The sequence below is a fragment of the Takifugu rubripes genome, chromosome 12 (assembly GCF_901000725.2).
Source record: "Takifugu rubripes chromosome 12, fTakRub1.2, whole genome shotgun sequence".
Lineage (NCBI taxonomy): Eukaryota > Metazoa > Chordata > Actinopteri > Tetraodontiformes > Tetraodontidae > Takifugu > Takifugu rubripes.
The window spans coordinates 11,476,080-11,488,283 of record NC_042296.1 but is presented as its reverse complement, the minus strand read 5'-3'; the positions used below and the strand labels follow the sequence as shown (position 1 = coordinate 11,488,283).

The 12,204-nt window shown below is 41.6% G+C and overlaps 2 protein-coding genes across 3 annotated transcripts; both read right to left on the bottom strand.

Moving 5' to 3' along the window:
- Window positions 1-4,459: 4,459 nt before the first annotated feature.
- On the bottom strand, window positions 4,460-7,523 carry LOC115251848 (zinc finger protein 91-like). Its single transcript, XM_029845523.1, has 7 exons — window positions 6,560-7,523; window positions 5,983-6,103; window positions 5,737-5,852; window positions 5,415-5,535; window positions 5,182-5,297; window positions 4,912-5,055; window positions 4,460-4,816 (listed from the first exon to the last, which is right to left on the bottom strand). The coding sequence occupies exons 2-7, from the start codon at window positions 6,080-6,082 to the stop codon at window positions 4,460-4,462; spliced, it is 954 nt and encodes a 317-aa protein (XP_029701383.1). The 5' UTR covers window positions 6,083-6,103; window positions 6,560-7,523.
- Window positions 7,524-7,659: 136 nt separating this feature from the next.
- Window positions 7,660-11,714, bottom strand: LOC115251755 (NADH dehydrogenase [ubiquinone] flavoprotein 1, mitochondrial). 2 transcript variants are annotated; one of them, XM_029845235.1, is made up of 11 exons: window positions 11,624-11,714; window positions 10,678-10,790; window positions 10,519-10,601; window positions 10,250-10,420; window positions 9,860-10,043; window positions 9,421-9,610; window positions 9,134-9,346; window positions 8,475-8,641; window positions 8,306-8,387; window positions 8,065-8,210; window positions 7,660-7,881 (listed from the first exon to the last, which is right to left on the bottom strand). In XM_029845235.1, exons 2-11 carry the CDS (start codon window positions 10,780-10,782, stop codon window positions 7,804-7,806), a joined length of 1,419 nt encoding a protein of 472 aa, XP_029701095.1. In that variant the 5' UTR covers window positions 10,783-10,790; window positions 11,624-11,714; the 3' UTR covers window positions 7,660-7,803. The 2 variants fall into 2 exon arrangements, with proteins under 2 accessions (XP_029701095.1, XP_029701096.1); XM_029845236.1 differs by having other exon boundaries at window positions 10,678-10,793; window positions 11,624-11,644.
- Between the last annotated feature and the right edge of the window lie 490 nt (window positions 11,715-12,204).

Here is a 12,204-nt window from a genome sequence, read left to right as displayed (position 1 = left end):
TGGACGTGCACGTCAAAGCAACTTCTTGGAGAGGCGCATTTGGTGTTCCCAAATCGGAAGCCCTTGTTGCGTTTCACAGCTCTTTGCGGCTGGGATGGGTCTAACGTCCACGTCTTTTGTTCCTTGTCGTCCTTGTGCATGACCTTTGGAGGGCTGCCTGTCATCTCTGACTTCCGTCTTGTCTCGCTTCCTGTACCCAGTTAAACTAACTGATGTCTGGCTTTGCACACTTCCAGAATCTTCTGACGTTCCCGCCTTTCTCATTTAAGCTCCTCAATCTTGTTCTTCTCATATATCCAGAGTTTCTTCTGGCTCATCGTCTGCTGAGGGCGTTTTTTGATTGCCACGCAGTTTGATCGCTCCTTTTGGGATTCCTTGTCCTTTGCTGGGCTGTCTTTAGCCGCTCGTAGGTATAATTTCCCTTTAAGAGATTGCTTGGTGGTTTTAGATATAACTTTCCCAATACGTGCTCCTTCAGTTTGGTCTGGAGCTTGCTGAGTCTTTGTTTGCCTGAGTGATGCTTTCGGCGGTCGAGCCTCTTCTGGCCCCAAAACCAGTGAACTCCTTCTCCTGTGGGGGAGAAAAGATCGGGTCAAGTTCATGTGAAAAATATATGGAAAGACCCTAAACTTGGTGGATGATCCTAAAAATCGGACCATATTTTCCACAGGCACATACCATAATTTGAGAGAAATTACTGATAATTTATGAAGTTAAAATCATAAATGGAACAATCGCAACTATGATCACTCCATTTTCGGGAATGTAATTTATATACCGTACTAAACTACAATTTGATTATTAAAATTTTGATTATTTCACTTCAGTCTTTCAAAGACATAACCTTTGAAATTTTCTCTAACGAGTCACCGAAGCAGTAATCAAAACAGCAAATACTTTAATTGAAATATATTGAAATTTCTTGACCATAATTGTACTCTGCTTAAAATCCACAGCAGCAAACAAAAAGTACTTGTGTTACAGCCCTCCTGCAAATATGCCCGAAGACCCAACTTATGCACTATGAATTATTCACATGCATCATGTACAAACTAATGATCCTGCAGATTAATTGCCACTAAATCATCACTGATGACATTCCAGCAGTAATAGAATAACGTATAAAACTCCCTCCACACTTCTGTAACACCATATGTAACGCCTAATGCAGCAAGCCTATCTGTAAAACACTATACAGAGCAGTAAAGGGAAACATGATATGTCAATGCTGACGAGTTTACTTCTAAATGTAAATGTGAAGAGATCCGTGTGCGACTGGCAGCGGCGGCTAATGCACAAACAGTCCATGTAATCCTGGAGATTGTGAAGCATTGTATGAGCATCCACACCCTTATCAAAGCCATCTCGTCTATCTGGTATTTCTGAAAATGTGATTCGACATCCAGGTGTCAGCACAACTGCGGGATTTTGTAGCTGCAAAATCAAGTGGCTGCCTCGGTGGGACAGGGATGATGGAACGCACCGGTGCACCTGCTCTGGGGATTAATATGTATAGATCTCATCTGTTATCAGCTCACAGTAGGGCCTGTCCTGTCTTATTCACTCCTGCCATTTCTGGGCTGATTACCACCAAAATAAAAGTCTTCTGTCAAATATATTACACCAGTATTCAACTGTCACTAGCATTAGCATGCAGATTTTAGCATGCAATCCAAAAGTATGTAAGAGTAGGTTGCATTTAACATATCATTGATCAGATAAGCTCAGAGCAACATGCAGTATATAGGTTATTGAATCGATTTTTTACTGAATAGGTACTAAAAGAAAGACTTGGACAAAAAACCAACAAGGGAGCACTTTTCGATGCGTTTTACAAGTTATCCATTACCTATTTGACAACACGCTAAAGAGTAAGACCGCTAATAAACAATATAGTAACGTAACATTTAAAAATGGTCGAAATATTTAAAGACGCGGAAGCGTTTTTATTGTTCCATTTTCCGCTGCATCCAAACTCGGACATTTAAAACGCGAAGCAAACAGCTGACAGCGTCAACGTGGTGAGAGCGGTTCGCCAAATAAACCTTTTAATTACGAAAAGACGACGTGGAAACTCCTCGGTGCGAAGATCCACTCAAACGGTGGGAATGAAGAAAACCACCATATAATACCACCAAAGATATCTAAGATGGTCATCATGCCGCCAAAGTTTCCGCCGAACCATCTTTTCATGCAAACAAACCCAGCTGGGTTGATGCCGAGATCCGTGTCTGTAACAATAACCGGAGCGCTTACAACAAACGCAAATGCACATCAAAACCGTACAAACCGTGCAAATCGTTCCATCTACAATGAAATTCAGCTTAAAAAACCCATCCTAGACCATACATTATTTGAATACGTCCATTTAGGGTTTAATGTTTGCAAGACAATTCAGCGCTAGCTAGCGTTAGCTTTAGCCAAATAAACTAGCGATGTGTTTAAAACGTAAATTTTAAAAGAACCGACTTTAAGTACCGCATTTGGCGTCTTTATAATGTGTGGCTACCAATGTACTACTTGTAAATTTTAATCACCCTCATCGCTGTTGCTGGAGTCGAACCCCACATCTCCCTGTCGGCTGTGTTTTTCCGTCATTCCAAGGAGGCGCAGCAGGAGCGGGTCCTCGCTCAACGCAAGGCCGATGTTCACGGGCCTCGGCCTTCCAGCAACAAACTCCGGGTCGTCCCATCCCGACCTACCGATTCTGGTACGTTTCTCCGACCGCAGCTTGCTCCCGCGGGCCGTGCACGGTCGCCCGGGGAAACGAGCCTTCGCGACCCCTTGCGCGTTCAAACCTGCGACATTAGCAGGAGATGATACCGCACCTCCCGATGCCGCCATTATTTACTCCAACAGCAGGGACGGCGCACAGACAGGAAGGTGACAGCAGCTCTACGAGGCAAGATGGACTACGCGGTGGCGAAGGCGCGAGATAGAAAGAAGAACTGGTGCATCATGGGAAACGAACTTCGACTGCGCAGGTCGGATGACGTCGACAGGGCGAAGTCTGCGGAGACGGGCGGTTGTCGCGCGCGTCAATTAGCAACACATTAGCAACGGATGATGTTAATGAGAGTAATAGTCGGGTCAAAAGAAAACAGCCCGAATCATTTAGGAGTAAAAATATCCATGGGATATTGTCAAAATTAGCAATTTTAACCAACACTAGTGTAAATTTTTTTGCCAATTACAATATTGATATATATGTAAAAGGTGATCGCAAGACGAACCAGAATGTTCCTGAATTCAATTCCTCTTCCAACTGAATTAGTAAACACTTTTAACCTATAAGAAACAATGAGTCTTATTGCAGCATTAAACTGTTTAATGTCCTTTATGTACACAAGGTAGTTGAAATTTTTGCTGTTCATTTTAGTTTTAATGCTGCTTAATTTAACATAATGAAATGCATCTGGCAACTACTTGATAATGATTAAAATATCTCAAAATCAAGCTTCCGCTTAATAACCACACAAATGTATCAACATGGTAACAGTTTTCAACTCATAACCAGTAGCACTTCTGCCTATTTTTGGAGACCAAATCACCTTACAAATTACAGCCAACATAAGATTAGAATTTTTTTTTATTTTTTATAAATCTAAGACCCTACATCATGAAATCACACACTACACTACAACCAATACATCGTCTCTAAAAAGACTTCCATCATATTGGAGTTCAGATTTGGTGTTTAGTACTCTTTCAATTTCACCATTATTGTTCTCCAAAAATAACAAAAAGCACATATTTCTACAAGAGCTTCAGCTATAGGGATAACATTTATATAAAATATGTACAGTGCAACAAAAGCAACAGGACAATAGAAATGGCCTTGACGTGTTCTTAAAGTGGACATGAATCAATTTTGTGCAGATCAGTAGAGGATGTGAGAGTTGAGAAGTGTAAGATTACACTTCTGAATTAGACTGTACTGATCTGCACAGTCTAATCGAGAAGTGTAAGATTACAAATGAGCACTTAAAGTAAAATGTAAAAACCATTGCAGAAACAACTTCTGCACTTCTATGGCATTGTATACCTTTACTTGACATTTAAACATACCTATTTACAGAGAATACCATATTTAAAAACCCATTAATTGATGACATTACAGTCTTTATATATTATCTTTGTTCAGCTACTTCCTCTTTTTTCCTGTGGGTCTTTTGGTGAGTCTTTAGGAGGCTTTCTTGAGCAAAGCACTTCCCACAGGTGTTGCAGGTGTATCCTGACTGGTGAATGCTAGCCATATGTGCACTGAGCTGCTCCAGTCGGGTGTACCTCTGATCACATTCTGTGCATGCGTGAGTCTTGTGAGCACGCCCGTGGATCTTTTCTTGTGGGCCCGCAGGGCTTCAACGGATGGAAACACAAAATCACAACCAGTTTCCGAACATGGAATCTTCAGTTCTATTTGTGCTCACTAGAGGGACATCCCTCTATTGCAGTTGAGTCACTGTAGGCTTTCCAATCCTCGGCTTCTTCTTGATTTTCTTGTCAGCAACAACCTCCACATGAGCATCATTTTGGAATTATGGCCACGTTTTTTGCCCTGAAGTTTAACATCATGGTTAACATTACAAGCTGATTCTTCCTGGTGGTTCACAAGCTCGTCTTCTGTCTGGAAACACTGACTACATTTGGAGCATTGGTAGGCATTCATGTCTCTGACCACTACCAGGCACTCTGGATGCATGGCAATACGATGGTTGAGTAGTCGCTCAGAATTAGGGAACAAGGCACCACAGTCCTTACAAGGACACCGTCGTTCCATACACTCTGTGCATTCTTCTCTCCTGTGTTTGTTCAGCTGCAAGGCATGTAGCATTTATTAAAGTTAAGAAGCAACTAAAATTGTAAAATTTCCAAGCCTAAATAACAAGATGATGTCTTTTGTCGCCTTACCTCACTGAAAGTACAAAATTCTTTGCGGCAATAGCCACAGCAAAATGGCTTCTCCTCCCTGCTGTGGGTTGCCTGATGCTGACTGAGCTCCCCAGAAGTGAAGAAACACTTGTCACACCTGTAGCAAGTGAACAGTGTATTCTTCTATACAATAGAAAACATATATTAAAAAAATTAGAAAACAAGACATACAGACTATTTAGAGCTTATTAAGATATAATGAAATTTGCACTGGAATTTACAGTTTGTTTAAGCAATCATTTAGTGTACCTGCTGCAGGTGTTGCTTGTATTGGTCCCCATGAAATTTCTTTATGTGTCTTTCTTTAACTTTGGAGTTGGAGAAGGTGATCAAGCACTGAAAACACTGTAGACTCTCATCCTGACCTGTAGACAATGTGTAGTTACCACAGAGAAGGAGGGAAATTTCTGTTTGTCTCTTTCTACTTTAGCAGACCACTTATCATATAAGGTGAATGGGAAACAAAACATATTATAACTTACTGGGCTGCAGAGGGATGACCACAGGCTCTGGTTTTATCTCCACTGAGGTTGAACTGACCTCGTTTCCAACAGTGACCGGTTCTATTTTCACTGTGTCCATGCTGATGCTCTCATTGAGACACTAAGGCAAATTAAGTTGTAATATAGTGCTGTCGTAAGTGCAATGAAAATCCATGGCAAATGCTAACGGATTAGGCTAAATAGTGAAAGGTGACTGCAGTGACACATGCTAAGGTAGCCTAAATATCATCAAAAAGAGGTGTTCCCAATCACTGAATATACCCCACTGGGTTTAAAACAATTGCTTTGTTATTTTCTCTACCTGCTTTAAGTGTTGTTTGTATTGGTCCTCATGAAACTTCTTTATGTGTCTTTCCTTAACTTTGGAGTCAGAGAAGGTGATCAAGCACTGAAAACACTGTAGACTCTCATCCTGACCTGCACACAATGACAGAAGCTCTAGATGTTTAGTAACCACATCAAAGGAGGGGAAATATGCTTGTCTGTTTCTACTTTAACAGACAAATGATTGTATAACATGTATGAGATACAAGTGATTCCAACTTACTGGGCTGCAGAGGAACGACCACAGGCTCTGATTTTATCTCCACTGAGGCTGAGCTCACATCGTTTCCCACAATGACTTGCTCTATCTTCATAGTGTCCATGCTGATGCTTTCATTGAGGCTCTAAGGAAAATTGAGCTGTAATACAGTGCTATCGTATGCGCAGTGACAAACCTACGAAAAATGGTAACATGTTGGGCTGAATAATGAGAGGTGACTGCAGTGACACATGCTAGGTTATCCTAAGTATAGAAAAAGAACGAGAGGTAGTTCCAACAAAGATGTGTTAATGGGATATAGCACGCATTACTAGCAGCATGGCTGCATGACCAAGTGGTAATTTTATCCCACAGTAACAAAATAAGGCAGCACAGAAAACTGTTTGCTGTTGTGACAGAGAATGGGCGAATCGTCATTAGCTACCCTGCAGAGCTGAAGCAAAAATACTTTATTTGGACGTGTTGCCTTGAATCCAGTTTACTTAGCAACGGGTCCTTTAAAGCGACCCATGTATTAAACATGTATTAATTCAGACTTGCAAATCTTTGTAAACAATTCAAGGAGGCGTCCATTTCTTACCGTCAACCATCGGAAGGAAGCTGCTGATTATTCAGCTAACGTCACGTGGTCCATGACATGCTCCGTTGGAGATCTCGCGAGAATACACAAGTGGCTTAACGGACCCATAGGTGACATTATATAAATGTCTGATTCGGGTATGAGCACGGGAAGTTAAAAATAATCCGTACTACACTTATTTAGTAATGAATAAATAAATCCACACGTAGGCCGATATTGTCCCTTACGTTACAGTGCGTTTCTGTAATTCTGCGGCCCCATCTAGCGGTACAACCGCACAATGCTTCGGTTCGGCGATCTCAATTAGACCCGAAGCGCCTTCAGTCACTGACCGAAACAGTGTATATGGTATCGAAAACTAAACTAAAGAAAACTAGACTTACGTCGCTTTTTTGTTGCCTTTAATAACATTTACCAATAACAGGAAATACTGAGCTTGTCTCATATTCTGCGCTGCCTCGAAACCATCTGACGGTGCTTCTCAGAACTTAAAACATTGTGTTGACTGAAGTGGTAGTTGTCCGATATTAACAAAACAAGACTTAGACGGTTGAGTTTACGTGCAGGCGTTTAAAAGTGCTCTGTGGACAGAGGTCAGGATGGAGCTGTGCACCGCAGGCGCCGCACCAGGTGTCAGTCGCACCTGGTTCTGGCTTCAGCCCCCTGTGATGAACTGGATCATTTCGCCGGGACGATACTCCTGTGTCCAAACGACACACACAACCGTGTATTGCGCAGCAGACGCCGGAGTGAAGTCCCGTCTGGTTACCTGCACCAAACGCACCCAGGCACCGAGCATAGCACCCTGGACTCGGGGCCCTGACAGACGGGAATTGCGCAACCTCCACAAACACAATCATTCACCATGTCCACGATGAATTTATTAAATCCAAAAGTAGTGAAACACACTCTGGGTAACTCGCCCGCTCTGACAGACATCTCCAATGACCTTCTGTTATTGAGTGACAGGTGGTAAAACAGCTGCTGGTGCACTAGCACCACCAGCTGGGCTGGAGTGTGGATGGAAAAAACAAAACAAAACCCAATATATCCTGCAAAATGCTCTTTTAGTACGAAAAAAAGCATTTGAATAAAACAGATTTGGTTTCAGGTTCATAGGACTTTATTCAGCGAAGGCAGACACTTCAAAGTAAAACTTGAGAAGACAAGTGGGCACATTGTCACTTTAAATATTTGTGTGTGGGACATAAGCACAGGGACATGGGCCGGTGTGGAAGTAGCATTTAAGCTCTGGCCTGCTGCCGTTGCTGGTTTTCAGAAATTCGACTTTCCATCACGGGTCTGAAGTGCCTTATTAAGCCCTGACAATACAAGAGAAAACAAACATTACCTTTCACAAGATTTAATGCTGCTTTCGGTACATCTCCACAAAACATTCCAGAGGATGCAGATAGCATCAGTAACATTCATCTGTTAAAGCCCAGTGTGGCTATGTTTGCATTGTATGTCACTTCAGCAATGATTATAACAGGACACAGGTTTACCTGCACTGGCCAAGCGGCACCGTCTCCCAGGGCACAGATTGTATGTCCCTCAATTTGCTTGCTGAGCTCCCAAATCATGTCGATCTCCGTAGGCCGGGCGTCGCCTTTCACAAAGCGCCACATCATCTTATTCATCCAGTCCACTCCTACAGAAACAGAACAGACGGTCCGTCGACGCGCACCATTACGCTCAGGAAAATAAATCCCTGCTTAGAAAAGACCACATTGGTGAAACACCTACCCTCCCTGCAGGGGGTGCACTGGCCACAGCTCTCGTGTTTGTAGAACTCAATCAGGCGAGCAATAGCCCTGATAATGTCCGTCTGTACACAAAGGATCCAGCCCCTTTAGCAAACCCTTTCATGAGTGTTTGGATGGACTATCTATACTAAAAAAAGGGAGAAACTTACAGATTTGTCCATGACGATGAGTGCAGCCGTACCCAGGCCAGTCTGAGCCTGGATGAGGCCGTCAAAGTCCATCAACACTTCTTCACACACGTTCTTGGGAATGAGGGGCGTTGAGGAGCCACCAGGGATGACTGCTAGCAGGTTATCCCAGCCTCCTCGCACTCCACCTACAAGACAGTTTGGTTTTCAAATTAATATTGCTGTTTTAGAACAAATACATGATAATTTTGATTGATTTTTTTTTTACAAATTTTCTTGGTTCTAGAGAACAAGGTATTTCCATTACAAAAGTTCATGATAAAAGACCAATTAACCTTAATGAGACACAATGTTTTGATCCCACGAGAAGTGATTAATTCTAAGGAGTCAAATACTAAAAACCTTTGGTCCAAATGATACAACAGAATTTACAGGTGTTAAAAACTACAAAAAAACTCTTTGAAATTCTGAAAGGCTAAACCTGAAAATTAATTTTCATTTTCCAGAAACAGTTTTCTCTTCACAGGTTACAGGATCACCATGGAAACCAAGTAGTGTAATAAACATCCACTGTAATGTTGAAGGAGACACTATTACAACTGTATAATCACAGCAGGAAGGCCTGCATCAAAATATAGAAATAACTAAATAACTGTAACTAAAGACAACTAAACACTAACCCGCATGTCTCTCTATGAGGTCCTTCAGAGGGACGGACATCTCCTCCTCCACAGTGCAGGGGTGGTTGACGTGGCCGGAGATGTTGAAGAGCTTTGTACCAGAGTTCCTTTCTCTGCCAAAGCCCACAAACCAGGAGCCACCACGGCGACAGATGGTAGGGGCCACCGACACAGTTTCCACATTGGCAACAGTTGTAGGACAGCCAAACACACCTTTGAGGTAAAGGACAGAGGTGAGTTGGATATTACCAAGACTCAAAAACGCATCAATTGTGGCGTTTTCTCACCAACATCGGCGGGAAAAGGAGGCTTTAGTCTAGGCTTCCCCTGCTTTCCCTCCAGGGACTCGATGAGGGCAGTCTCTTCCCCACAGATGTAAGCTCCAGCTCCACGCATTACAAACACGTCAAAATCATAACCAGAGCCACAGGCGTTCTTCCCAATGAGTCCAGCAGCATAGGCTTCGTTGATGGCCACCTAAGCTCATATAATAAAAAGTTTGGGCATTAAAAATACAATCACACATGTTATAGATGAACCTGAACAAACTGACCGTAATAATTTGAGGAGCACAATGTCTATAATGGACACTGCAGGTGTCAAACTCTTCAAATGCAACTACGTGCCATAGTTTTTGACTTTTAAACAATTTTGTTAAACCCTGTGAAGAGTTTGTTGTAACCGAAGCATTTCTTTGAAAAGACCCGTTGCTGTTTGCGATATTACCTGCAGATTGGAGGACTCATTGTAAAACTCTCCTCTGATGTAGATGTAAGCAGCACGTGCGCCCATGGCCCTGCCAGCAACCAGGCAGCCCTCCACCAGCTTATGTGGGTCATTCCTCATTATCTCCCTGTCCTTACAAGTGCCTGGTTCTCCCTCATCAGCATTCACCACCAGATACTTTGGCCTAAATCAAGGAAGAAAAAGGTGGATAAATTTAATTTTTTTTCCTTCCACTACTTTTACTCATAGCAAATTGGTGCGAATAGCTCGTCTATTAAAAGTATGATGTCTCATGTGCAGTGTGTCACGGATTTTTGTTGATATAGTAGATTATATGCAACTGAGTAACATCAGAATTATCCAGTCAGAAAGATAAATCTTGTCAATGACCTGCCATCACTGGGCTTGTTCATAAAGCTCCACTTCATGCCTGTTGGAAACCCAGCTCCACCTCTTCCTCGCAGACCAGAAACTTTGATCTCATTTAGGATCCAGTCGACTCCCTTCAACAGGATCTCCTTAGTTTTGTACCAGTCGCCACGCCTCAATGCCCCCTTTAGCCTTAAAACATATAGCACAAGTAAGGATTTTTGTCAGAAATGTATTATGAAGAAGAGTTTCCGGTAATATGGCGCTTAAAACCACATCAGGGATAGTACCTCCAGTCATGGCGGCCATAAAGGTTTGTGAAAATCCTGTCCTCATCGGCCAGAGGTCCAAATGTTGTTTTCTTGGGAGTACTCTGGGAGAATATGACATAAAGAAATTTGAATTCCGGCAACTATCTACATTTTATTTAGGAGTTATAAGCCAGGTACCTGTGCTGTGCTGTTGAACCGGGTGATAGCGCTAACTCCAGCTTGGCTAACAGCAGCTGGAACACGGGTCACTCCAGCTACCACAGCTCGACTAAGGGACAGCATCCTTTCTGCTGCTTAGACAAAACATCATTTGAAGTTAATGGTGTGCATATAAATAGGTTCATTCAAGTTCATACTATGTGTCATTCATTTTGCTCATCATTTTGTTTACATACCCAATTAACCAAAGTTAAAAACCCAAATTATTCACTGCAAGTACACAATGATTTCCACCAAGTTCTGACTGGTTATACTGCTTTTTTTAATTATAATTTAAGTTATTATAATCTTGGGTTTCCATTTATACACTATTTGTAAACTGCTTCTTACTGCTGATCACTCCCAAATAAATTCTTGGGTAACACTTCGAGTCCCCAATCAACATAACATGCCGTTGAATTTAACTTAACTTTAAGCAAAGTTCACTTTTAAAGCACAAAATAATTAAGTTTAAACACGCGAAAACCTGGTTCTTATTCTCCTCCGTAATCGGACCTGGTTTTTGTAATGTTATGTGATGTTGTGACGTCAATTGTTATGAGAGCTAGCTTATGAAAGTGAACTCTGGTGCTAGCCATGCTAGTATTTGCAGCGAGCCAATTGTCAGATTTCAGTTAATGCTCGGTAAAATAGTGATCGTTATGAACAATTCGTAGATTCTTTGATACGTACAATAAAACTATGGAGACTGACCTTCATGCTCATACAACTAAGCCCAGAATAAGCGAATATAGCTAACGGTTAACCTTGTGGTGAGTGATGAAGACAGCGAGTCCACGACCAGCAGCCAAAACGACATATTAAATAGTTTATTCGTGTCCAAACTATTTACAGTTACATTAAAATCAGTTAAGCAGAAGACTACGTTAAAATAGGTTGCAAAATACATTGCCTTCCTCCTTACCTCCTCGGTGTCCCGAGCTAATGACTTATGAAAAGGAAGTGGGTGGTGTTACCTACAAACCTGTCCGCACCCGCAGAACTGAATTTAAATGTTCCCATTCGTGCAAAGACCGTCATTTTACGTAAAAATGCTTCATAATACGAATAGGCATTTATTAAAAGTCATTTGGTAGAACGACTTAAGTCGTCCAGTTTATTCTAATTAACTAGTTATTATTTTAAAATAAACTTGCCATTATTCACAACATCAAATTTTGTTTAGACTCAAAAGCACTCAAGACAAAACCATCTCTACCAAAACAAAGTTTTATAAAAAAAATGCATTATTTAATATTTCAAAGGATAAAAATATTAATATTTACAGTACATCACGTGACATTATTAAGAGGAGCCTTCATCCATAATACGTATAGGGGAAAAACGGTCACATCTACATGACTAGATAGTGCAGACACTCTTTTAAACTGCAACACTGTTACTAACCAGGAACCAGGTCCCTACAATAAATGTATTCGAAAAATGTTAAATGATACTATAACTGTACTTCATTTTGATAAATGTATTAAATTAAGAAGCAGAAAA

Excerpts from the sequence above, each read along its gene's own strand:
- LOC115251848 (XM_029845523.1), bottom strand. The coding sequence starts at position 6,082 with ATGGACACTATGAAGATAGAGCAAGTCATTGTGGGAAACGATGTGAGC. Across the intron at positions 5,298-5,414 it reads GGTCATCCCTCTGCAGCCCA|GTCAGGATGAGAGTCTACAG; the intron begins GTAAGTTATAAT and ends CATTGTCTACAG. Across the intron at positions 4,817-4,911 it reads AATTTTGTACTTTCAGTGAG|CTGAACAAACACAGGAGAGA; the intron begins GTAAGGCGACAA and ends CATGCCTTGCAG.
- LOC115251755 (XM_029845235.1), bottom strand. The coding sequence starts at position 10,782 with ATGCTGTCCCTTAGTCGAGCTGTGGTAGCTGGAGTGACCCGTGTTCCA. Across the intron at positions 10,602-10,677 it reads GGTTCAACAGCACAGCACAG|AGTACTCCCAAGAAAACAAC; the intron begins GTACCTGGCTTA and ends ATATTCTCCCAG. Across the intron at positions 9,347-9,420 it reads TCCTTTTCCCGCCGATGTTG|GTGTGTTTGGCTGTCCTACA; the intron begins GTGAGAAAACGC and ends TTTACCTCAAAG.